The sequence below is a fragment of the Pseudopipra pipra genome, chromosome 9, assembly GCF_036250125.1.
Source record: "Pseudopipra pipra isolate bDixPip1 chromosome 9, bDixPip1.hap1, whole genome shotgun sequence".
Taxonomy (NCBI): Eukaryota; Metazoa; Chordata; class Aves; order Passeriformes; family Pipridae; genus Pseudopipra; species Pseudopipra pipra.
The window spans coordinates 1,393,038-1,417,144 of record NC_087557.1 but is presented as its reverse complement, the minus strand read 5'-3'; the positions used below and the strand labels follow the sequence as shown (position 1 = coordinate 1,417,144).

The following is a 24,107-nucleotide window of genomic DNA, read 5'->3' as shown; positions in this document are numbered from 1 at the left end:
GCTAGAGGGAAAGGGACAAAGGAGGGAGGGTTGCTGCTTTTAAAATCTACTTATAAAACTTATGAGGCTTACCAATATTAGAAAAATAAAAAAACATTAGGGGCTTAAGGCATCACACGGGTGCAGAACACTTGATGCAAGAGCAATGGAGGGCCGTGCACTGGTAGGGAATGGGCTCCAGCACGCCCAAAGTAGGATCCTCCAGCAGCAAAAGCTGAGCCATCTTTGCAGATGTTGGTGGGGCTGGGGGAGACCCTGGGGGGAAAGGGCTGTTGTTTGCTTTTTCCACGCTTGCAATCAAACTGCCAGCCCGACTCCCAAAATTCCATAGGGATGAATATTCCTCCCAGACGAAAGGTGCCAGGAGAGAAAGCTCTTGCTGCCCATGGAGTGCCCAGGCTGGCCCACCGAGTGCACCTGAAATCCAAAGTTTCCAGGCTTTCTTTCCTGGGGATAAGGGCTATTGTTTGCTTTTTTCAGCCCTGTGCTGAAATTGCCACTCCTGCCACCCACCCCCTCACGCATTGCCCTCGCTGCTTCCCACTCCCTTGTCCCGGCAGGGCCTCCGCAGCCCCTCAGCCCTTCAGGGCCTCCCAGTGCCCCGTCCCCTCAGGCTCTCCCCTAGCCCCCACGACCGGCCCGGCAGCGGCGCAGCCCTGAAGGAGCTCCACGGGAGCTGGCTCAGGAGGCACCTGCCAGCCCTCAGCAAGCCAGACAGCAACACACGGGCAGGCCACAGATGCTGCTTCCTGGCTGGCACAGGGCTTGTGGCCACCTCCCAGGACCAGCTTCTCAGGGAGCCCCACAGCTCCAGGCTCTGCCCATCCGCTCTGCTGCAAGTGTTGAGGCTCCAGCAGAACCCCCCAAGGCCAAGGGCCTTTGGGGCACTTTGCCTTCCGCACTGCACCTTTGGGCAAGTGTTGCTGAGCACAAGGGCCCTTTTTCCCCTCTTCCCGGATGCCCTGTGGACACTGGGCACCAAAAAAAACTCCTGAGCCTCTGTGTATGCTGAGAGGAATTTCTTAGTCTCAAGCTGGGGGAACAGGAACATGTTGCGCAGAGGGGTCTGTCGCGCAGGCTCAGGTGGTCCCATCAGACGGGGTTCCCAGGATCAGTTCTCCGCTGACCTCTGGCAGAGGAGCCTCCCTTCTGGAGGTGATCTTCAAACTGCTGGAGCCTGGAGAAGACTGAGGTCTCTGGACAGCTCTTAGGATTTCCTGGGTTTGACGTGCCAGGCTTTTGACAGCAGCGCTGTCGGGAGTCATGCCTTCAATAACTGGAAGAGAAAAGAACGGAGCCAAGGTCAGAGAGCAGATCTCTGGCGAGCCAAGAAGCCCCTCCTGCCAGGACCATCCCACCCAGCTCTTGCCATGGCCAGGAGGGAGCAGGGCCCAATGGGATCAGCCAGGAGGTGCTGGCCCCCAATACCCCCCGTGCCCCTGAAATCTCTCTCTGCTCTGCCCAAGCCGTTCCTCATCTCTGCAGGGAGCAGAGCCCTGCGCAGCCAGGGCAGGATTGCAGCTCCCTGCCCAGGCTCTGTGCTCCCCTCAGCAGCCCCCCTGCCCTCACTCACCGTCAATGGCGATCTGCAGCTCTTCAGGCTGTCCCTTCAGGTACCTGCCGGCGATCCCTGGGAACACAGACCCTGTCAGGCCCCAGCGGCACAGCTCCCCCCCGGCGGCGCTGCCGGCCCGGCCACGCACCCTCCTGCCCTGGCAGGGCTGAGCCCGGGGCCTTCCCGCCTCGGGACTCCCCAGGGCTGGGCTGGCACAGGGCGGCAGCCACCAGGGCACTCGGGGCTCCCCAGCACATCCCTGGGCCGCATCCTGCTGCCGCTGCAGCAGCCGGGGCTGGGGCCGAGCTGCAGCGGGGCGGGGAGGGACCTTGTGGCTCACCGATGAACCTGAGGGCCGCCTCTCGCACGGGCTCCTGTGGGCTCTCCAGGTACGACAGGGCCTGGTGCAGGTACTCGACCGCTCTTCTCTTGTCCTTTTCCAGCTGCAGAGAGCGGCAGGGCACGTTGGGAAGGGTTGGCTGGGGCTCTGCCCCTTGGCCGGGCGCTGCCTGCGCCCAGCACTGGCCTCCCCTGCCCGCACAGCCCTGAGGCGCGGGCAGCAGCCGCTGGGGCCGGCTTTGGAGGGAGCAGAGGGCTGGCTGCTCCCCGGCAGCCGCGGGGCCGCCCTGCCCCACAGCCCAGCTGGGCCGGGGCTCCAGCGGCACCCTGGCTCGGGGGCAGAGCAGCCTGCAGAGGAGCCCGCACGCCCCAGCAAGGCAGCAGCGGGTGGGGCGCAGGCTGCTGTGCCACGGGTGGGTACAGCAGTGGGCAGGGGCACAGTGCCGGCCCCGCACTCTGGGCATCGGGGACTGCGGCTTTGGGGTCGTCCTTACCAGGCACTCACTGAACCTCCAAGGCTGCTCTGCCTTCAGCAGCTTCACCAGATCCTTTCTCTTCAGCAACCCCACTGCACGAAGCAGCGCTTCCCGAGAGGCCTGCAGAGCAACAGAGACCAGGACATGGCATCGCAGCCCAGGGCACGGGACCCGTGTCCCTGGACCAAGGCCAGGAGGAGACTGGAGCCTTTGAGGTGCCAGGGCAGGAGACAGCCCAGCCCCCTGCTGCGGGGACAGCAGACCCTGCAAGTTCTCACTTCTGCCACGTCCTGGTTCTCATTATCCCAGTGGAAAAAAAGTGGGAGCAGGCTGTGGATCACGTGTGTCTTCAGGAGTTGTTTACTCTTATCCACTCCCAACTCCATCACCTTTCGGAAGAGGTGAATGGAGAGCAGCTGCATATGGATGTTGTCCTGATGGAAAGGAAGAGGAAAAGACCTCAGCACCGGCTGCTCCAGGCCCACTGGGGCACAAGCCTGCAAATCCACAGGCCACAGTTTCCTGGCAGCACCCAGCGCCTGGGGTGGGGGGCACAGAGCCTTACGTGGCCAAAGAGTGTCTGGAGCAGCTCAGCCAGCCGCAGGGCAGTGGGGGTGGAGATTGGGATGTCTCTGTCCTGGACTTGATTGATGAATAGAGAGAGGACCATCCCCACCAGCTCTCTGTCTGTATACCACAGTAGCTCCACGAGGCTTGGTGTCAGGCTCTGCATGCCGTCAGCCTGTGTGGAACACAATGGTGTGCTGTGAAGCCACGAATCATGGAATCCTAGAATATCCCGAGTTGGAAGTGACCCACAAGGATCACTGAGTCCAACTCCTGGCCCTGCACAGGACCATGCCCAACAATCCCGTTGTGTCCTTGGGAGTGTTGTCCTTGAGCTCTGGCAGCCTTGGGGCTGTGACCTCTTCCCAGTGGGGCCTGTTCCAGTGCCAGAGCACCCTCTGAGTGAAGAAGCTTTCCCTACTCCCCAAGCTAAACCTCCCCTTGGCCCAGCCAAGCCCAAGCGATTGCGCTCCCCAGCCCCAGGCTGCCAGCACAGCTTCAGCCAATTGCCCCCTCCTCACCATCCCAGGAGCCTTGCTCAGCACCGTGAGGCCGCTCAGCACCAGGCGATGCATCTCTGCGCACTGGCTCCGTGCAAGGCGCCTGGAAAGGATCTCCAGGACGCTGTCTCTCCATTCGGTTATGTCCGGGCAGTCCAGGATCTGAAAGGCACGGAGCAGTGACAGGATGCCTGGCCGGCAGGAGCCCAGACCCGCACCGGGCTGGGCCCAGGCAGCAGCACAGGGCACGGCACCGTCCCGGGCAGCTGCGGCTGCGAGAGGGCAGAGGGGTGGAGGCAGGTCAGCAAGGCAGCGCTCGCCATCAGGCTCACCTCCACCAGGAATGCCATGGCAGGAAGCTCCCAGCCGGGCTTCTCCCTGCTGAGCAGCCTCAGCACGCCGAGGGCAATCGGGTAAAACAAGGGGCTCGAGGCACGGCGCATCTCCCTGCCAGGGGGAAACAGGCACCATCAACCCTGAGCTGGGTGGGCCAACCTCTCCCAGGACTCACTGACAGAGTCCTGGTCTTTCCCCACCAGTTTGGGAGGGGACGAGGGCTCTCTGGCAGGCAGCTCCTCCTGCGCACCCGCCTCTCCCAGCCTTTGCCACTCTGCTCGGCCATCCCTGGGTGACAAGGCCCTCTGGCCCACGACCACGGGCACTGCGTGGGGTGCCCCGTGCAGAGGGCAGAAATGACAGGGGCAGCGGGGACAAGGGGGTCTCACCTGGCCAGCAGACCCACTGCGTAGTGGTGGGTGTCAGAGTTGAGGAGCGTGTCCCAGCCATGCTTCTGTTCCATTGAGAGCACGACATCCTCACACTCAATGTGACAAAGCAGGGCCTTCAGGGTCAGCACTGCAAACCTGTGTGCAGAGCAAAGCCCGGGTCACGCTGGGAGCCCTGAGCAGCCCCGAGGGCATGAGAGGGTCAGGAGGACTGGGACAGAGCACCTCTTGGAGTTTGTTGGAAGGTTGTATTGCTTCTGGCATTCCCTCCACAAGGTGTCAACTTCCTCTGGCATCTGCTCTGGGCTGATGGAAATCTGGAAGAGCAGAGCCACGAGGAGGTGGGGGGAATACTTTTTCAATGGCTCTGGGCGCTGGAGCATCTGGAGAATCTCCCAAATCACCCTGGTTGCCTGCAAAAGATAAAGCACCCGGACACAGCTCTCAGTGCCCACATGTCCATGTGAAAGAGCCCAGGTGTGGGAGGGAGAGGCCAGGGAAGACGCAGGGGCAGCCCCCAGCCTGGTGCCCCTGAACCCGCCCCTAAGCCAGGTTTCCAGCCCAGTGCCTGAGGCAGGGAGATGCAATGCTCTGCTCGGGGAGGGTGGAGAGCTGCTGGAGAAGCGACCTGTGGGCAAGTAAAGTCCAGTTCCAGAAACTCACAGCCAGGGCAAAGACATTCGTTTCGTCCCCGTCGGAGGTGGACATGCTCAGCCATGGCCAGTACTCCATCACACGGAGCAGCTGTGGCAGAACCTTCTCCACTGTCCTTCCCGATGAGGTGATGGTCTTCCACAGGGTTGCAGCAGCTCTGTGGGGCCAGAGTTCTGTGTCAGGGGGATGCTGGCCAAAGTGCCTTGAGGAGCAGGGAGGGACCATGGCAGCAGGATGGAGGCTGACATGGCAGGGCTGGGAAACAGAGGGGCCAGATGGTCCCGGAACTCTCCATCCCTCTGGCAGACCATGTGGGATGGGATGGACAGGGTGATGTGCTCTGAAGGCTGGTGAGCCCTGAGCCGTGAAGGCAGGGAGGCCCTGTACCTGTCACACGATGGGGCACAGCGCAGGAGGGTGAACACAACATCAGCAGGGTGTTCATCAGTCACCCTCAGAAACTCTGCCAGCAGCTTCTCTTCTGGAGTGGCGCTGGCTGTCAGTCTCTGGTGCACATTCCTGACGAAGGCTGGCACCTGGAGGAGGCATGGGGGAAGAGCTGCCAGCTTGCCCAGCTTCCCTGACAAGTGCTTCCCTTCCCACCACACTGTGCTGGCCTCAAAGGCTGAGAGGGCCCAGGGGAGCTGGCTTGAGGGGCCACAAGCCCCTGGAGTGGCTTGAGCCTTGGGTGCAGGCTGCTTACTTGCTCTGGACTGGAGACACCATTCTCCTCAAAACTATCTGGAGTGGGAGCATAATTCACACTCTCCCTGGGCACGAGGTCAGTGTCTGCAGTGCCCTCGGTCATTGCAGTGTCGGCCTCCGCAGTGAGATCGGGCGGTGCAGCACCAGAGTTTGTGGGTTCCTCGGTCAGCGGGATGTCAGAGATTGCAGTGCCATCGATGGATGGGGTGTCAGTGTCAGTTGTAGCAGCAGTCATAGCAGGGTCAGACTTTGTTGCATGAACAACTGGCAGGGTATCACAGTTTCCTGTGCCATCAGTCAGTGCAGTGGTGACATCAGGGTCTGCCTCGAGCTCAGTCGGGCTGGGGTCAGGCTGTGCCATGACCTCAGTCGGTCTGGTTGTGTTCCTTTTGCGCCGAATGCCCAAGAATTTCAGAAAGGCCTGCAGAAGAACGGAGAGCAGGGAAGAGAGGGATGTGCCATGGAGAGCTCTGCCAGCGGTGCCAGGCTGAGCAGGGACAGCAGGCCCAGCCCAGGAGGCCATGGCTGCAGGTACCTGTGCTGCCCTGCGGAAGCGTCCACGGGGACGGTCCTGCTCTCGTGTTTGGTCCCGTCCTGGATCTGGGAAAGAGCGAGAGCGGTCAGAGCTGAGGGGCTGCGGGACAGGCCGGAGAACACGGCCCAGCCCTGCGCTCCACAGGCAGGGCCAGCCCCGGGATGCCAAGTGCAGGGAGCTGCCGGGGGAACAGTCCTGGGCCCTCTTCCCTCCTGCCTTTCCCTGGCCATGTCCACAGAGGACGGGGTGGGATGAGGCAGAGCCGGCTGCAGCCACCAGCCCTGTGGCCCAGCTGTGCCACTCACCCTCCTGCAGGGGATGCAACTGCTCCATCTTCTCTGGGTGCTGGGTTGGGTCAGCTCCAGGGCCTTCCTTCTTCTTCCGAAAGGGCCTGAGCAGGCTCAGGCGTCTTCCCGCCATCTGGTCTTGAAGGCACCTGCAAGAGAGAGACACCTCGGAAGATCTCCGGGTCACCGAGTCCGGCAGGCTGCCCTCGAGGCCACCTACCGCAGGGATTGGAGACTCCGGAAAATTTCCGGGTCCCCAATCCTGCGGTCTGGCCTCGAGGGCACCTCAAAGAGAGGAAAGCCTAACAAACAGTATGGGTCAGCAAGTCCTGAAGTCTGGGCTCAAGGACACCGGAAACACAGAAAAGCCTAGCAAACGCTAGGGGTTAGCAAGTGCGGCCTCGAGGGCAGCTGCCGCAGGGATTGGGGACACCTCGCAGAAGCTCCGTGTCACCAATCCCGCAGTCCGGCCTCGAGGACGCTCACACCACAGAAACACCACCAAAACGCTCCGGTCAGAAAGGAAGGAGTTGGCTGCGTGGGGGCTCCACACAGCACAGCTCTGTTCCGTCCTCCCGTCGCCTGCTCCTAGGAGCACTGAGGCGTGGCCACCTCCCCACCAGTACTATGTCCTCACGTGTCACAAAGGGCCCTGTGACACCCTGCCCTGTGCCATCCCACTGTGTCACAAAGGGCCCTGTGACACACTGCCCCGTGCCCTGGGGGCTCCCCCAGCCCGGCCAACCTGTCCCAGGTGGGAAGGAGTCCGTTCTCCAAAGTATCTAAGACAGCTGGACATGAACTTTAGGCACAGCTGAAAAACTAAGCAAACCCTCCCCTGCTGGCACGGGCTCCTTGGGAGAAGTGCCGGTTGGTGCCCTCCCGAACACGGGGCTGTGACACACAGAAGGAACGTGGGGGCAAGGGCACCAATGCTGCTGCCACCCCATTGCCCGGGGCTGCACCAAAATCAGCAGCTCTGGCAAGTCCTTGCCCAAGGAGACCTGCCACTGCCCCGAGTCCTGGCAGGGTCGGTGCCCGTCTCCTGCCCCACAGAGCTGTGTCCCCGGGGCACTTCTCTGCCCCAGGGCAGCCAAAGCCAGCGGGCACTGATGTCTGTGCTCTTGCAGGGGGCTGTTGGGAGCGGCAGCTGGAGCAATTGGTGGCCCTGCTCGGCAGCTGTCAGAAGGCAGAAGCACTTTCTCCTTGGGGGAATGATTTTTTTTGGGCAAGTGATGAGCTGCAGCACAAAACTCCCCTCGGTTGCTGACTTTTGCAGGAAGATTAGATTGGTCAGACATCCTGTCAAGTTTCCTTGTGTTCTTTGGACTTTTTTCTTGCATTCTGCAAAATAAAAGCTGCCCAGCCTGGTGTTCAAAGCTCCAGTTGCTGTGTGTCCGACTGTGACTCCCAGCTGATCTCCAGGGCACTGGGGAAAGTGAAGGGGACAGGGAGAACTCAGGGATGCAAACCTGTTCCGTGTCTCTGATTAGGGTGCCGGCCTCCTGAAGGAGCAGCCAAGACAAGTGCTGGCAGCAGACACCTTCTGCCAGTTGCTGCTCTGGCATGGACACAGGGCACACGTGTTGCCATGTGTTGCTGTGGGAGTTAGGTGCTGAAAAAATCTCCAGAGCAGTTAATTAGGGGTGAGATAAGAAAGGGTTTATTTTGCCAAGGCAAAGATGTTACAAGAGGCATGCCCCTGTGCCTGAGAGGTTACATTTTTATAATACCATCCATCCAATCCCAGATGTGTCCACCTTGTGGCCTTTACTCTAGACCACCCCGGGTCCACCCCCTGAAAATGGTCTGGGGTGTGTTTCGGGACCCTCTGTTCATCCCATCTTCATCTTCATCAGAGCACAAAGGGTACATAGTCACCCAGTTTTTGACCGTGTTCTGTGGTTTAGGCCCTGATATGCTGTTCTGCCAACAATCTAGGCCTTGCCTTGACAAAAGACTAAACAGTTCTACTGGATTCAGGGATAGGGGTGATACAGGGAGCATAGAATGGGGTAAGAGGGTTAAGAAATGTGTAAACAAGGGTGCTAGAGGGAAAGGGACAAAGGAGGGAGGGTTGCTGCTTTTAAAATCTACTTATAAAACTTATGAGGCTTACCAATATTAGAAAAATAAAAAAACATTAGGGGCTTAAGGCATCACACGGGTGCAGAACACTTGATGCAAGAGCAATGGGGGGCCGTGCACTGGTAGGGAATGGGCTCCAGCACGCCCAAAGTAGGATCCTCCAGCAGCAAAAGCTGAGCCATCTTTGCAGATGTTGGTGGGGCTGGGGGAGACCCTGGGGAGAAAGGGCTGTTGTTTGCTTTTTCCACGCTTGCAATCAAACTGCCAGCCCGACTCCCAAAATTCCATAGGGATGAAGATTCCTCCCAGACAAAAGGTGCCAGGAGAGAAAGCTCTTGCTGCCCATGGAGTGCCCAGGCTGGCCCACCGAGTGCACCTGAAATCCAAAGCTTCCAGGCTTTCTCTCCACGGGAGCTGGCTCAGGAGGCACCTGCCAGCCCTCAGCAAGCCAGACAGCAACACACGGGCAGGCCACAGATGCTGCTTCCTGGCTGGCACAGGGCTTGTGGCCACCTCCCAGGACCAGCTTCTCAGGGATTCCCACAGTTCAATGCTCTGGCCATGCACTCTACTGGAAGTGTTGAGGCTCCAGCAGAACCCTCCAAGGCCAAGGGCCTTTTGGGCACTTTCCCTTCCCCACTGCACATCTGGGCAAGGGTTGCTGAGCACAAGGGCCCTTTTCCCCTCTTCCCCTCCATGGACACCAGGCACTAAAAAAACTTGCTGGGCCTCTGTGTTTTATAAGATGTCTAGATGTATTTGATATTCCCATGCTGGTCTAAAAGGCCATCCTTGCAGAAAAGAGGCCTTTTTCCTCTCCAGAGCCTGTCTTGGAGCTGCTGGAGTGTGAAGCAGGGAGCTGTTTGTACAGCTCTTAGCATGTACAGTTTGGGATGGCCAGGCCTGCGATGGCGAGTCTGAGGTCATCGGTCATTCCTCTCAGGGCTGGAACAGAGAGGAATGGAGGCTACCGGAATCTGGTGGATTTAGATTTCGGTGTCGGTTAAGGTTTAGATTTCTGGACACCCTTGATGATTTTCAAGGTTTCAGCTGCCAGCCTTGAGATGGCAGGGCTGTCAGCAGTCATGCCTTGAAGGGCTGGAAGAGAAAAGACCGGAGCCAAGATCAGAGCCAGCATCTGCAGGGACCTGAGGAGCCCCACCTGGCTGGGCCATCCCACCCAGCTCTTGCTGCGGCCAGGAGGGAGCAGGGCCCAACGGGATCAGCCAGAAGGTTCTGGCCACCAATACCCCCCGTGCTCCTGGAATCTCTCTCTGCTCTGTCCATGCAGGGAGCAGAGCCCTCCACAGTTGGGGCAGGATTGCAATTCCCTGCCCAGGCTCTGTGGTCCTCCCGCCAGCCCCTGCTGACAGCCCACTGCCCGCACTCACTGTCAGTGATGACCTCTGTGATGAGCTCGTCCTCCTCCTGCCCCTTTCTGAGGTACTTGCTGGCGATCCCTGGGAACACAGACCCTGTCAGGGCCCCAGCGGCACAGCTCCCCCCCAGCGGCGCTGCCGGCCCGGCCACGCACCCTCCTGCCCTGGCAGGGCTGAGCCCGGGGCCTTCCCGCCTCGGGACTCCCCAGGGCTGGGCTGGCACAGGGCGGCAGCCACCAGGGCACTCGGGGCTCCCCAGCACATCCCTGGGCCGCATCCTGCTGCCGCTGCAGCAGCCGGGGCTGGGGCCGAGCTGCAGCGGGGCGGGGAGGGACCTTGTGGCTCACCAATGAACCTGAGGGCCAACTCTTGCAGGGGCTCCTGTGGGCTCTCCACGTATGGCAGGGCCTGCCACATGAACTGCACCACTCGTTTCTTCTCACTTTCCACCTGCAGAGAGTGGCAGGGCACAGAGAGAAGTGTTGGCTGGGGCTCTGCCCCTTGTCCGGGCGCTGCCTGCGCCCAGCACTGTCCTCCCCTGGCTCGGGGGCAGAGCAGCCTGCAGAGGAGCCCGCACGCCCCAGCAAGGCAGCAGCGGGTGGGGCGCAGGCTGCTGTCCCACAGGGGGGTGCAGCAGTGGGCAGGGGCACAGTGCCAGCCCCACACTGTGGGCATCGGGGACTGGGGGCTGGCCTAACCTGGGGCTGGGCCTTCTTGGCCATCCTTACCAGGCAGTCAAAGAAACACCATGGCTTGTCCGCCTCCAGCAGGTTCTTGAGATCCCTTCTCTTCAGGAACCTGAGTGCACGAATCAGCACTTCCCAAGAGGCCTGCAGAGCAACAGAGACCAGAACATGGCACCGCAGCCCAGGGCACAGGACCCTTGTCCCCACACCAAGATCAGGAGGAGGCCGGAGCCCGGGAGGTGCCAGGGCAGGAGGCAGCCCGGCCCCCTCCCACGGGGACACCAGAGTCCAGAAAGTCCTCACTTCTGCCAGGTGCTCGTTGTCATCATGCGAGAGGAAGAAGAGTGGCAGCAGGCTCTGGATCACGTGCGTCTGCAGGGGTTGTTTTCCCTCCTCCACTACCAACTTCAACACCTTTCGGAAGAGGTAAATGGAGAGCAGCTGCACGTGGATGTTGTCCTGATGGAAAGGAAGAGGAAAAGACCTCAGCACCGGCTGCTCCAGGCCAACTGGGGCCCAGGTCTGCAAATCCACAGGCCACAGTTTCCTGGCAGCACCCAGCGCCTGGGGTGGGGGGCACAGAGCCTTACGTAGCCAAAGAGTGTCTGGAGTGCCTCAGCCAGCTCCAGGGCAGTGGGGGTGGAGATTGGGATGCCTCTGTCCTGGACTTGATTGATGAATAGAGAGAGGGCCATCCCCACCAGCTCTCCATCTGCATCCCACAGTAGCTCCAGGAGGCTTTCTGTCAGGTTCCACATGCTGTCAGCCTGTGAGGAACACAGTGCTGTGCTGTGAAGCCATGAACGGCTGCAGCCCCAACCCTGCTCCGGTGGGGCAGCCCCATGTGCTGCCGTGGGGCCCAGAGGCCAAAGGCCTTTCCTGAGGGACTCGGGCAGCTGAACAGGGAGGCAGCAGAGCTGGGTGCAGCTGCCACAGCTCCCGAAGCCCAGCCAAGCCCAAGCGACTGCGTTCCCCAGCCCCAGGATTCCAGCACGGCTTCAGCCAACTGCCCCTTCTCACCATCACGGGATCCTGTCTGAGCACCAGGAGGCCTCGGAGCGCCAGGCGACGCATCTCTGGGCACTCACTGCTGAGGTGCCTTGAAAGGCTCTGCAGAATGCTGCCTCCCCAGTCACTCATGTCCAGGCAGTCCAGGACCTGAAAGGCACGGAGCAGTGACGGGGTGCCCGGCTGGCAGGAGCCCAGACCCACACAGGGCTGGGCCCTCCAAGAGGGCAGAGAGGTGAAGGCAGCTCGGTGAGGCAGCGCTCGCCATCAGGCTCACCTCCACAAGGAATGCCACGGTGAGGAGCTCCAAGTGGGGCTCCTCCCTGCTCAGCAGCTCCAGCAGGTGGAGTGTGATGCGGGAACACAAGGGGCTGGAGACACGGCGCATCTCCCTGCCAGAGGGAAAAAGGCACCCACTGACCCTGAGCCGGGTGGGCCAACCTCTCCTGGGATGGACTCACATAGGCCTGGTCTTTCCCCAGGACAAGGGCACTCTGGGAGGCAGCTCCTCCTGCGCACCCGCCTCTCCCAGCCTTTGCCACTCTGCTCGGCCATCCCTGGGTGACAAGGCCCTCTGGCCCACGACCACGGGCACTGTGTGGGGTGCCCTGTGCAGAGGGCAGAAATGACAGGGGCAGTGGGGACAAGGGGGTCTCACCTGGCCAGCAGACCCACTGCGTAGTGGTGGGTGTCAGCACTGAGGAGCGTGTCCCAGCCACACTTGCGTTCCATTGAAAGCACAACTTCCTCACACTCCAGATGGCAAAGCAGGGCCTTCACGGTCAGCACTGCAAACCTGTGTGCAGAGCAAAGCCCAGGTCATGCTGGGAGCCCTGACCAGCCCCGAGGGCACAGAAGGCAGGGGAGGACTGGGATGGAGCACCTGTTGGGCTGGGTGGGAAGGTTGTGTTGCTGCCAGCATCCCCTCCAGAAGGTGTCGACTTCCTCTGGCGTCTGCTCTGTGCTGATGAGGACTTGGAAGAGCAGCAGCACGAGGAGACGGGGGGAGTACTCTGTCAATGACTCTGCGAACCAGAACGTCTGCAGAGTCTCCCAAATCACCCTGGTTGCCTGCAAAAGATAAAGCACCCGGACACAGCTCTCAGTGCCCAGATGTCCATGTGGCAGGGCCTGAGTGTGGCAGGGAGACGCCAGGGAGGATGCAGGGGGAGCACATGGCCTGGTGCCCCTGAACCTGCCCCTAACCTACATTTCCAGCCCAGCGCCTGAGGCAGGGAGATGCAGTACTGGGGGAGGATGGAGAGCCACCGGAGAGGTGACCTGGGGGTGAGCAAAAGCCCTTTCCAGAAACTCACAGCCAGGGCAAAGACATCCATTTCGTCCCCGTCGGAGGTGGACATGCTCAGCCATGGCCAGTTCTCCATCACGCGGAGCAGCTGTGGCAGCACCTTCAGCACTGTCCTTCCTGATGAGGTGATGGTCCTCCACATGATGGCAGCAGCTCTGTGGGGCCAGAGTTCTGTGTCAGGGGGGCACTGGCCAAAGTGCCTTGAGGAGCAGGGAGGGACCATGGCAGCAGGATGGAGGCTGACATGGCAGGGCTGGGAAACAGAGGTTCCAGATGGTCCCGGAACTCTCCATCCCTCTGGCAGACCATGTGGGACGGGATGGACAGGGTGATGTGCTCTGAAGGCTGGTGAGCCCCGAGCCGTGAAGGCAGGGAGGCCCTGTACCTGTCACACGATGGGGCACAGCGCAGGAGGGTGAACACAACATCAGCAGGGTGTTCATCAGTCTCCCTCAGAAACTCCGCCAGCAGCTTCTCTTCTGGAGTGGCGCTGGCTGTCAGTCTCTGGTGCACGTTCCTGACGAAGGCTGGCACCTGGAGGAGGCATGGGGGAAGAGCTGCCAGCTTGCCCAGCTTCCCTGACAAGTGCTTCCCTTCCCACCACACTGTGCTGGCCTCAAAGGCTGAGAGGGCCCAGGGGAGCTGGCTTGAGAGGCCACACCATCCCTGGGGGCTTGAGCCCTGGCCACAGGCTGCTTACTTGCTTTGCATCAGAGACACCGCTCTCCTCAGAAACATCCGCAGGGGGAGCATCATTCCCGCTCTGAGCAGGCCTGCTGTCGGTGTCTGCACCGCTGTCCTGGCCTGGATGTGGCAAAGAGCGAGCGCGGTCAGAGCTGAGGGGCTGCAGAGGAGGCCAGAGAACACGGCCCAGCCCTGCGCTCCACAGGCAGGGCCAGCCCCGGGATGCCCAGTGCATGGAGCTGCCGGGGGAACAGTCCTGGGCCCTCCTACCCTCTCCATTTCCCTGGCCATGTCCACGGGGAATATGATGGGAAGAGGCCCATCTGGCTGCAGCCACCAGCCCTGTGGCCCAGCTGTGCCACTCACCCTCCTGCAGGGGGTGGGACTGCTCTGCCTCCTCAGGCTGCTGTGCTGGGGCAGGCCCAGGGCTTTCCTCCTCCTCCTCCATCACCCAGGCCTGCTTGGGCACGCTGGGAGGTCTCTGCTCCATACCTCTGTCTGGCTCCATGGCTTCCTGCAGGAGACGTGGCACGGAAAAGCTCTGGGTCACCAAGTCCTGCAGTTGTGCCCCGAAGGCTCCTTCAACAGAAGACCTGGGAACTCGCTGGCCCATCAAGTCCAATGGTCTGGCCTCGAGGGCACCTGCCACAGGGACTGAGAGGCCTTGGAAAAGCTCCAGTTTACCAAGTCCCACTCTCTGGCCTGGAGGGGGCACGTGGGAGAGTGGCCAGAAGGAGCAACTTGCCCAGTTTCCCCTGAGAAGTGCTTCCCTTCCCACCACACTGTGCTGGCCTCAAAGGCTGAGGGGGCCCAGCAGACCAGTTTGAGGGCCCACACAATCCCTGCCCGCAGGCTGCTTACTTGAGCAGAGACAGCTCCGTCCCCAAGAACATCCCGACTGGGAGCATCGGGCAGGCACTGAACAGGTGTGCTCTCAGTGTCTGCCATGCCCTCAGTTGTTGCCCCGTCAGCCTCCGTGCTGAGCTCAGGCAGCGCCGTGTTGGAGTTTGTCCCGACATCGGTCACCGCGCTGTCACAGTTTGCTGTGCCGTCAGTCGACGCGGTGCCGACATCAGGGTGTGCCTTGAGCTCAGTCGGCGTGGGGTCAGGCTGTGCTATGACCTCAGCTGGTGAGGTCCTGGCCTTTCTACGCCGAATACCCAAGAGTGTCAGAAAGGCCTACAAGAGAATGGAGAGCAGGGAAGAGAGGGATGTGCCATGGAGAGCTCCGCCAGCGGTGACAGGCTGAGCAGGGACAGCAGGCCCAGCCCAGGAGGTCGTGGTTGCAGGTACCTGTGCTGCCCTCCGGAAGCATCCACGGGGACGGTCCTGCTCTTGTGTCTGGTCCCGTCCTGGATGTGGCAAAGAGCGAGCGCGGTCAGAGCTGAGGGGCTGCGGGACAGGCCGCAGAACACGGCCCAGCCCTGCGCTCCACAGGCAGGGCCAGCCCCGGGAAGCCCAGTGCATGGAGCTGCCAGGGGAACAGTCCTGGGCCCTCCTATCCTCTCCCTTTCCCTGGCCATGTCCACGGGGAATATGATGGGAAGAGCCCCATCTGGCTGCAGCCACCAGCCCTGTGGCTCAGCTGTGCCACTCACCCTCCTGCAGGGGCTGAGACTGCTCTGCCTCCTCAGGCTGCTGTGCTGGGGCAGGCCCAGGGCTTTCCTCCTCCTCCTCCATCACCCAGGCCTGCTTGGGCACGCTGGGAGGTCTCTGCTCCACACCTCTGTCTGGCTCCATGGCTTCCTGCAGGAGACGTGGCACGGAAAAGCTCTGGGTCACCAGTCCTGCAGTTGTGCCCCGAAGGCTCCTTCAACAGAAGACTTGGGAACTCGCTGGCCCATCAAGTCCCATGGTCTGGCCTCGAGGGCACCTGCCACAGGGACTGAGATGCCTTGGAAAAGCTCCAGTTCACCAAGTCCTACTCTCTGGCCTGGAGGATGCACATGGAGGGCAGCCAGAAGGAGCGACTTGCCCAATTTCCCCTGAGAAGTGCTTCCCTTCCCACCACACTGTGCTGGTCTCAAAGGCTGAGGGGGCCCAGCAGACCAGTTTGAGGGCCCACACAATCCCTGCCCGCAGGCTGCTTACTTGAGCAGAGACAGCTCCGTCCCCAAGAACGTCCCGACTGGGAGCATCGGGCAGGTGCTGAACAGGTGTGCTCTCAGTGTCTGCCATGCCCTCAGTTGTTGCCCCGTCAGCCTCCGTGCTGAGCTCAGGCAGCGCCGTGTTGGAGTTTGTCCCGTCATCGGTCACCGCGCTGTCACAGTTTGCTGTGCCGTCAGTCGACGCGGTGCCGACATCAGGGTGTGCCTTGAGCTCACTTGGCGTGGGGTCAGGCTGTGCCAGGACCTCAGCTGGTGTGATCCTGATCTTTCTCCGCCGAATGGCCAGGGATGTCAGACAAGCCTGCAGAAGAACAGAGAGCAGGGAAGAGAGGGATGTGCCATGGTGAGCTCCGACAGCGGTGCCAGGCTGAACAGGGACAGCAGGCCCAGCCTGGGGGGGGGATGGCTGCAGGTACCTGTGCTGCCCTGCGGAAGCGTCCACGGGCACGGTCCTGCTCTCGTGTTTGGTCCCGTCCTGGATGTGGCAAAGAGCGAGCGCGGTCAGAGCTGAGGGGCTGCAGGAGACGTCAGAGAGCACAGCCCAGCCCTGCGCTCCACAGGCAGGGCCAGCCCCGGGATGCCCAGTGCATGGAGCTGCCGGGGGATTGGCCATGGGCCCTCTTCCCCCTCCCTTTCCCTGGCCATGTCCACAGGGGATGGGATGGGAAGAGCCCCATCTGGCAGCAGCCACAGGCCCTGTGGCCCAGCTGTGCCACTCACCCTCCTGCAGGGGCTGAGACTGCTCTGCCTCCTCAGGCTGCTGTGCAGGGGCAGTCTCAGGGCTTTCCTTCTTTTTCTTCCTCCTGAGAAACCTGCACAGGCTGAAGCGTCTCTCTGCCATCCTACAGTCGGGCCTCGTGGGCACCTGCTGCAGGGAATGGAGACGCAAGAGAAAAGCTCTGGGGCACAGAGTCCAGGGAATGACCTCGAGGGCACCTGCCGCCGGGATTGGAGACGACTCGGAAAATTTCCGGGTCACCAATCCTGTGGTCTGGCCTCGAGGGCACCTGAATGAGAGAAACGCCTACAAAACAGTGTTGGTTATCAAGTTCTGCAGTGCGGCCTCAAGGGCAGCTGCCGCAGGGATTGGGGACACCTCGCAGAAGCTCCGTGTCACCAATCCCGCAGTCCGGCCTCGAGGACGCTCACACCACAGAAACGCCACCAAAACGCTCCGGTCAGAAAGGAAGGAGTTGGCTGCGTGGGGGCTCCACACAGCACAGCTCTGTTCCGTCCTCCCGTCGCCTGCTCCTAGGAGCACTGAGGCGTGGCCACCTCCCCACCAGTACTATGTCCTCACGTGTCACAAAGGGCCCTGTGACACCCTGCCCTGTGCCATCCCACCGTGTCACAAAGGGCCCTGTGACACACTGCCACGTGCCCTGGGGGCTCCCCCAGCCCGGCCAACCTGTCCCAGGTGGGAAGGAGTCCGTTCTCCAAAGTATCTAAGACAGGTGGACATGAAATTTAGGCACAGCTGAAAAACTAAGCAAACCCTCCCCTGCTGGCACGGGCTCCCTGGGAGAAGTGCCGGTTGGTGCCCTCCTGAACACGGGGCTGTGACACACAGAAGGAACGTGGGGGCAAGGGCACCAATGCTGCTGCCACCCCATTGCCCGGGGCTGCACCAAAATCAGCAGCTCTGGCAAGTCCTCGCCCAAGGAGACCTGCCACCGCCCCCAGTCCTGGCAGGGCTGGTGCCCGTCTCCTGCCCCACAGAGCTGTGTCCCCGGGGCACTTCTCTGCCCCAGGGCAGCCAAAGCCAGCGGGCACTGATATCTGTGCTCTTGCAGGGGGCTGTTGGGAGCGGCAGCTGGAGCAATTGGTGGCCCTGCTCGGCAGCTGTCAGAAGGCAGAAGCACTTTCTCCTTGGGGGAATGATTTTTTTTGGGCAAGTGATGAGCTGCAGCACAAAACTCCCCTCGGTTGCTGAGTTTTGCAGGAAGATTAGATTGGTCAGACATCCTGTCAAGTTTCCTTGTGTTCTTTGGACTTTTTTCTTGCATTCTGCAATATAAAAGCTGCCCAGCCTGGTGTTCAAAGCTCCAGTTGCTGTGTGTCCGGCTGTGACTCCCAGCTGATCTCCAGGGCACTGGGGAAAGTGAAGGGGACAGGGAGAACTCAGGGATGCAAACCTGTTCCGTGTCTCTGATTAGGGTGCCGGCCTCCTGAAGGAGCAGCCAAGACAAGTGCTGGCAGCAGACACCTTCTGCCAGCTGCTGCTCTCGCATGGACACAGGGCACACGTATTTCCACAGGTGCAGAACACTTGATGCACGAGCAATGGGGGGCCGTGCACTGGTAGGGAATGGGCTCCAGCACGCCCAAAGTAGGATCCTCCAGCAGCAAAAGCTGAGCCATCTTTGCAGATGTTGGTGGGGCTGGGGGAGACCCTGGGGGGAAAGGGCTGTTGTTTGCTTTTTCCACGCTTGCAATCAAACTGCCAGCCTGACTCCCAAAATTCCATAGGGATGAAGATTCCTCCCAGACAAAAGGTGCCAGGAGAGAAAGCTCTTGCTGCCCATGGAGTGCCCAGGCTGGCCCACCGAGTGCACCTGAAATCCAAAGCTTCCAGGCTTTCTTTCCTGGGGATAAGGGCTATTGTTTGCTTTTTTCAGCCCTGTGCTGAAATTGCCACTCCTGCCACCCACGCCCTCACGCATTGCCCTCGCTGCTTCCCACTCCCTTGTCCCGGCAGGGCCTCCGCAGCCCCTCAACCCTTCAGGGCCTCCCAGTGCCCCGTCCCCTCAGGCTCTCCCCCAGCCCCCATGACCGGCCTGGCAGCGGTGCAGCCCTGAAGGAGCTCCACGGGAGCTGGCTCAGGAGGCACCTGCCAGCCCTCAGCAAGCCAGACAGCAACACACGGGCAGGCCACAGATGCTGCTTCCTGGCTGGCACAGGGCTTGTGGCCACCTCCCAGGACCAGCTTCTCAGGGATTCCCACAGTTCAATGCTCTGGCCATGCACTCTACTGGAAAGTGTTGAGGCTCCAGCAGAACCCTCCAAGGCCAAGGGCCTTTTGGGCACTTTCCCTTCCCCACTGCACATCTGGGCAAGGGTTGCTGTGCACAAGGGCCCTTTTCCCCTCTTCCCCACCATGGACACCAGGCACTAAAAAAAACTTGCTGGGCCTCTGTGTTTCATAAGATGTCTAGATGTATTTGATATTCCCATGCTGGTGTAAAAGGCCATCCTTGCAGAAGAGGCATTTTCCTCTCCAGAGCCTGTCTTGGAGCTGCTGGAGTCTGGAGCAGGGAGCTGTTTGTACAGCTCTTAGCATGTACAGTTTGGGATGGCCAGGCCTGCGATGGCGAGTCTGAGGTCATCGGTCATTCCTCTCAGGGCTGGAACAGAGAGGAATGGAGGCTACTGGAATCTGATGGATTTAGATTTCGGTGTCGGTTAAGGTTTAGAATTCTGGACACCCTTGATGATTTTCAAGGTTTCAGCTGCCAGCCTTGAGATGGCAGGGCTGTCATGCCTTGAAGGGCTGGAAGAGAAAAGACCGGAGCCAAGATCAGAGCCAGTGCATGGAGCTGCTGGGGGAATGGTCCTGGGCCCTCTTCCCCCTCTCTTTCCCCAGCCATGTCCACGGGGAATATGATGGGAAAAGCCCCATCTGGCTACAGCCACCAGCCCTGTGGCCCAGCTGTGCCACTCACCCTCCTGCAGGGGCTGAGACTGCTCTGCCTCCTCAGGCTGCTGTGCTGGGGCAGGCCCAGGGCTTTCCCCCTCCTCCTCCATCACCCAGGCCTGCTTGGGCACGCTGGGAGGTCTCTGCTCCATGCCCCTGTCTGGCTCCATGGCTTCCTGCAGGAGACATGGCACAGAAAAGCTCTGGGTCACCAAGTCCTGCAGTTGTGCCCCGAAGGCTCCTTCAACAGAAGACTTGGGAAATCTCTGGCCCATCAAGTCCCATGGTCTGGCCTCGAGGGCACCTGCCACAGGGACTGAGATGCCTTGGAAAAGCTCCAGTTCACCAAGTCCTACTCTCTGGCCTGGAGGATGCACGTGGGAGAGCGGCCAGAAGGAGGAATTTGCCCAGTTTCCCCCGAGAAGTGCTTCCCTTCCCACCACACTGTGCAGGCCTCAAAGGCTGAGGGGGCCCAGCAGACCAGTTTGAGGGCCCACACAATCCCTGCCCGCAGGCTGCTTACTTGAGCAGAGACAGCTCCGTCCCCAAGAACGTCCCAACTGGGAGCATCGGGCAGGCACTGAACAGGTGTGCTCTCAGTGTCTGCCATGCCCTCAGTCATTGCCCCGTCAGCCTCCGTGGTGAGCTCAGGCAGCGCCGTGTTGGAGTTTGTCCCGTCATCGGTCACCGCGCTGTCACAGTTTGCTGTGCCGTCAGTCGACGCGGTGCCGACATCAGGGTGTGCCTTGAGCTCACTCGGCGTGGGGTCAGGCTGTGCTATGACCTCAGCTGGTGAGGTCCTGGCCTTTCTACACCGAATACCCAAGAGTGTCAGAAAGGTCTGCAAGAGAATGGAGAGCAGGGAAGAGAGGGATGTGCCATGGAGAGCTCCGCCAGCGGTGCCAGGCTGAGCAGGGACAGCAGGCCCAGCCCAGGAGGCCGTGGTTGCAGGTACCTGTGCTGCCCTGTGGAAGCGTCCACGGGGACGGTCCTGCTCTCGTGTTTGGTCCCGTCCTGGATGTGGCAAAGAGCGAGCGCGGTCAGAGCTGAGGGGCTGCGGGACAGGCCGGAGAACACGGCCCAGCCCTGCGCTCCACAGGCAGGGCCGGCCCCGGGATGCCCAGTGCATGGAGCTGCCGGGGGAACAGTCTCGGGCCCTCCTACCCTCTCTTTCCCTGGCCATGTCCACAGAGGATGGGATGGGAAGAGGGCCATCTGGCTGCAGCCACCAGCCCTGTGGCCCAGCTGTGCCACTCACCCTCCTGCAGGGGCTGAGACTGCTCTGCCTCCTCAGGCTGCTGTGCTGGGGCAGGCCCAGGGCTTTCCTCCTCCTCCTCCATCACCCAGGCCTGCTTGGGCACGATGGGAGGTCTCTGCTCCATGCCCCTGTCTGGTTCCATGGCTTCCTGCAGGAGACATGGCACGGAAAAGCTCTGGGTCACCAAGTCCTGCAGTTGTGCCCCGAAGGCTCCTTCAACAGAAGACCTGGGAACTTGCTGGCCCATCAAGTCCCATGGTCTGGCCTCGAGGGCACCTGCCACAGGGACTGAGAGGCCTTGGAAAAGCTCCAGTTTACCAAGTCCTACTCTCTGGCCTGGAGGATGCACGTGGGAGAGTGGCCAGAAGGAGGAATTTGCCCAGTTTCCCCCGAGAAGTGCTTCCCTTCCCACCACACTGTGCTGGCCTCAAAGTCTGAGGGGGCCCAGCAGACCCAGCTCGAGGGCCCACACAATCCCTGCCCACAGGCTGCTTACTTGAGCAGAGACAGCTCCGTCCCCAAGAACGTCCCGACTGGGAGCATCGGGCAGGCGCTGAACAGGTGTGCTCTCAGTGTCTGCCATGCCCTCAGTTGTTGCCCCGTCAGCCTCCGTGGTGAGCTCAGGCAGTGCCGTGTTGGAGTTTGTCCCGACATCGGTCACCGCGCTGTCACAGTTTGCTGTGCCGTCAGTCGACGCGGTGCCGACATCAGGGTGTGCCTTGAGCTCACTCGGCGTGGGGTCAGGCTGTGCTATGACCTCAGCTGGTGAGGTCCTGGCCTTTCTACGCCGAATACCCAAGAGTGTCAGAAAGGCCTGCAAGAGAATGGAGAGCAGGGAAGAGAGGGATGTGCCATGGAGAGCTTCGCCAGCGGTGCCAGGCTGAGCAGGGACAGCAGGCCCAGCCCAGGAGGCCGTGGTTGCAGGTACCTGTGCTGCCCTGTGGAAGCGTCCACGGGGACGGTCCTGCTCTCGTGTTTGGTCCCGTCCTGGATGTGGCAAAGAGCGAGCGCGGTCAGAGCTGAGGGGCTGCGGGACAGGCCGGAGAACACGGCCCAGCCCTGCGCTCCACAGGCAGGGCCGGCCCCGGGATGCCCAGTGCATGGAGCTGCCAGGGGAACAGTCCTGGGCCCTCCTACCCTCTCTTTCCCTGGCCATGTCCACAGAGGATGGGATGGGAAGAGCCCCATCTGGCTGCAGCCACCAGCCCTGTGGCCCAGCTGTGCCACTCACCCTCCTGCAGGGGCTGAGACTGCTCTGCCTCCTCAGGTTGCTGTGCTGGGGCAGGCCCAGGGCTTTCCTCCTCCTCCTCCATCACCCAGGCCTGCTTGGGCACGATGGGAGGTCTCTGCTCCATGCCCCTGTCTGACTCCATGGCTTCCTGCAGGAGACATGGCACGGAAAAGCTCTGGGTCACCAGTCCTGCAGTTGTGCCTTGAAGGCTCCTTCAACAGAAGACTTGGGAACTCCCCGGCCTATCAAGTCCCATGGTCTGGCCTCGAGGGCACCTGCCACAGGGAATAGGATGCCTTGGAAAAGCTCCAGTTCACCAAGTCCCACTCTCTGGCCTGGAGGATGCACGTGGGAGAGTGGCCAGAAGGAGGAATTTGCCCAGTTTCCCCCGAGAAGTGCTTCCCTTCCCACCACACTGTGCAGGCCTCAAAGGCTGAGGGGGCCCAGCAGACCAGTTTGAGGGCCCACACAATCCCTGCCCACAGGCTGCTTACTTGAGCAGAGACAGCTCCGTCCCCAAGAACGTCCCAACTGGGAGCATCGGGCAGGTGCTGAACAGGTGTGCTCTCAGTGTCTGCCATGCCCTCAGTCATTGCCCCGTCAGCCTCCGTGCTGAGCTCAGGCAGCGCCGTGTTGGAGTTTGTCCCGTCATCGGTCACCGCGCTGTCACAGTTTGCTGTGCCGTCAGTCGACGCGGTGCCGACATCAGGGTGTGCCTTGAGCTCAGTCGGCGTGGGGTCAGGCTGTGCTATGACCTCAGCTGGTGAGGTCCTGGCCTTTCTACGCCGAATGGCCAGGGATGTCAGACAAGCCTGCAGCAGAACGGAGAGCAGGGAAGAGAGGGATGTGCCATGGTGAGCTCCGACAGCGGTGCCAGGCTGAGCAGGGACAGCAGGCCCAGCCCAGGAGGCCGTGGCTGCAGGTACCTGTGCTGCCCTGCGGAAGTGTCCACGGGCACGGTCCTGCTCTTGTGTCCGGTCCCGTCCTGGATCTGGCAAAGAGTGAGCAGGATCAGAGCTGAGGGGCTGCGGGACAGGCCGGAGAACACAGCCCAGCCCTGCGCTCCACAGGCAGGGCCAGCCCCGGGATGCCAAATGCCTGGAGCTGCCGGGGGATTGGCCATGGACCCTCTTCCCCCTCCCTTTCCCTGGCCATGTCCACAGGGGATGGGATGGGAAGAGCCCCATCTGGCAGCAGCCACAGGCCCTGTGGCCCAGCTGTGCCACTCACCCTCCTGCAGGGGCTGAGATTGCTCTGCCTCCTCAGGCTGCTGTGCAGGGGCAGTCTCAGGGCTTTCCTTCTTTTTCCTCCTCCTGAGAAACCTGCACAGGCTGAAGCGTCTCTCTGCCATCCTACAGTCGGGCCTCGTGGGCACCTGCTGCAGGGAATGGAGACGCAAGAGAAAAGCTCTGGGGCACAGAGTCCCAGAGAATGACCTCGAGGGCACCTGCCGCCGGGATTGGAGACGACTCGGAAAATTTCCGGGTCACCAATCCTGTGGTCTGGCCTCGAGGGCACCTGAACGAGAGAAACGCCTACAAAACAGTGTTGGTTATCAAGTTCTGCAGTGCGGCCTCAAGGGCAGCTGCCGCAGGGATTGGGGACACCTCGCAGAAGCTCCGTGTCACCAATCCCGCGGTCTGGCCTCGAGGACGCTCACACCACAGAAACACCACCAAAACGCTCCGGTCAGAAAGGAAGGAGTTGGCTGCGTGGGGGCTCCACACAGCACAGCTCTGTTCCGTCCTCCCGTCGCCTGCTCCTAGGAGCACTGAGGCGTGGCCACCTCCCCACCAGTACTATGTCCTCACGTGTCACAAAGGGCCCTGTGACACCCTGCCCTGTGCCATCCCACCGTGTCACAAAGGGCCCTGTGACACACTGCCACGTGCCCTGGGGGCTCCCCCAGCCCGGCCAATCTGCCCCAGGTGGGAAGGAGTCCGTTCTCCAAAGTATCTAAGACAGCTGGACATGAACTTTAGGCACAGCTGAAAAACTAAGCAAACCCTCCCCTGCTGGCACGGGCTCCCTGGGAGAAGTGCGGGCTGGTGGCCCTCCTGAACACGGGGCTGTGACACACAGAAGGAACGTGGGGGCGAGGGCACCAATGCTGCTGCCACCCCATTGCCCAGGGCTGCACCAAAATCAGCAGCTCTGGCAAGTCCTCGCCCAAGGAGACCTGCCACCGCCCCCAGTCCTGGCAGGGTCGGTGCCCGTCTCCTGCCCCACAGAGCTGTGTCCCCGGGGCACTTCTCTGCCCCAGGGCAGCCAAAGCCAACGGGCACAGATGTCTGTGCTCTTGCAGGGGGCTGTTGGGAGCGGCAGCTGGAGCAATTGGTGGCCCTGCTCGGCAGCTGTCAGAAGGCAGAAGCACTTTCT

The 24,107-nt window shown here is 61.2% G+C and overlaps 2 protein-coding genes across 4 annotated transcripts; both read right to left on the bottom strand.

Moving 5' to 3' along the window:
* Window positions 1–1,004: 1,004 nt before the first annotated feature.
* LOC135418597 (maestro heat-like repeat-containing protein family member 6) lies at window positions 1,005–23,638 on the bottom strand. Of its 3 annotated transcripts, XM_064664030.1 has the most exons (16): window positions 22,959–23,638; window positions 22,655–22,719; window positions 5,823–5,942; window positions 5,520–5,696; window positions 5,204–5,352; window positions 4,826–4,973; window positions 4,388–4,575; window positions 4,163–4,300; window positions 3,770–3,884; window positions 3,459–3,599; window positions 2,936–3,112; window positions 2,649–2,804; window positions 2,389–2,490; window positions 1,896–1,998; window positions 1,574–1,630; window positions 1,005–1,276 (listed from the first exon to the last, which is right to left on the bottom strand). In XM_064664030.1, exons 1-16 carry the CDS (start codon window positions 23,077–23,079, stop codon window positions 1,080–1,082), a joined length of 2,154 nt encoding a protein of 717 aa, XP_064520100.1. In that variant the 5' UTR covers window positions 23,080–23,638; the 3' UTR covers window positions 1,005–1,079. The 3 variants fall into 3 exon arrangements, with proteins under 3 accessions (XP_064520100.1, XP_064520098.1, XP_064520099.1); XM_064664028.1 differs by having other exon boundaries at window positions 5,520–5,942; XM_064664029.1 differs by lacking the exons at window positions 22,655–22,719; window positions 22,959–23,638 and adding exons at window positions 6,057–6,121; window positions 6,362–6,633 and having other exon boundaries at window positions 5,520–5,942.
* LOC135418512 (uncharacterized) lies at window positions 9,170–17,007 on the bottom strand. Its single transcript, XM_064663942.1, has 20 exons — window positions 16,326–17,007; window positions 16,022–16,080; window positions 15,589–15,906; window positions 15,096–15,243; window positions 14,791–14,849; window positions 14,359–14,676; window positions 13,864–14,011; window positions 13,514–13,617; window positions 13,199–13,347; window positions 12,821–12,968; window positions 12,388–12,575; window positions 12,163–12,300; window positions 11,782–11,896; window positions 11,517–11,654; window positions 11,087–11,263; window positions 10,800–10,955; window positions 10,539–10,640; window positions 10,158–10,260; window positions 9,823–9,891; window positions 9,170–9,529 (listed from the first exon to the last, which is right to left on the bottom strand). Exons 1-20 carry the CDS (start codon window positions 16,444–16,446, stop codon window positions 9,435–9,437), a joined length of 2,853 nt encoding a protein of 950 aa, XP_064520012.1. The 5' UTR covers window positions 16,447–17,007; the 3' UTR covers window positions 9,170–9,434.
* Window positions 23,639–24,107: the final 469 nt, after the last annotated feature.

Coding starts and splice junctions, on each gene's coding strand:
- LOC135418512 (XM_064663942.1), bottom strand. CDS start 16,446: ATGGCAGAGAGACGCTTCAGCCTGTGCAGGTTTCTCAGGAGGAAGAAA. Junction 12,576..12,820: donor TGGATGTCTTTGCCCTGGCT/GTGAGTTTCTGG, acceptor TATCTTTTGCAG/GCAACCAGGGTGATTTGGGA. Junction 9,530..9,822: donor CACAGAGGTCATCACTGACA/GTGAGTGCGGGC, acceptor TTTCTCTTCCAG/CCCTTCAAGGCATGACTGCT.
- LOC135418597 (XM_064664028.1), bottom strand. CDS start 23,079: ATGGCAGAGAGACGCTTCAGCCTGTGCAGGTTTCTCAGGAGGAGGAAA. Junction 4,301..4,387: donor CTTCCAACAAACTCCAAGAG/GTGCTCTGTCCC, acceptor CTCTGCACACAG/GTTTGCAGTGCTGACCCTGA. Junction 1,999..2,388: donor GGAGGTTCAGTGAGTGCCTG/GTAAGGACGACC, acceptor CGCTCTCTGCAG/CTGGAAAAGGACAAGAGAAG.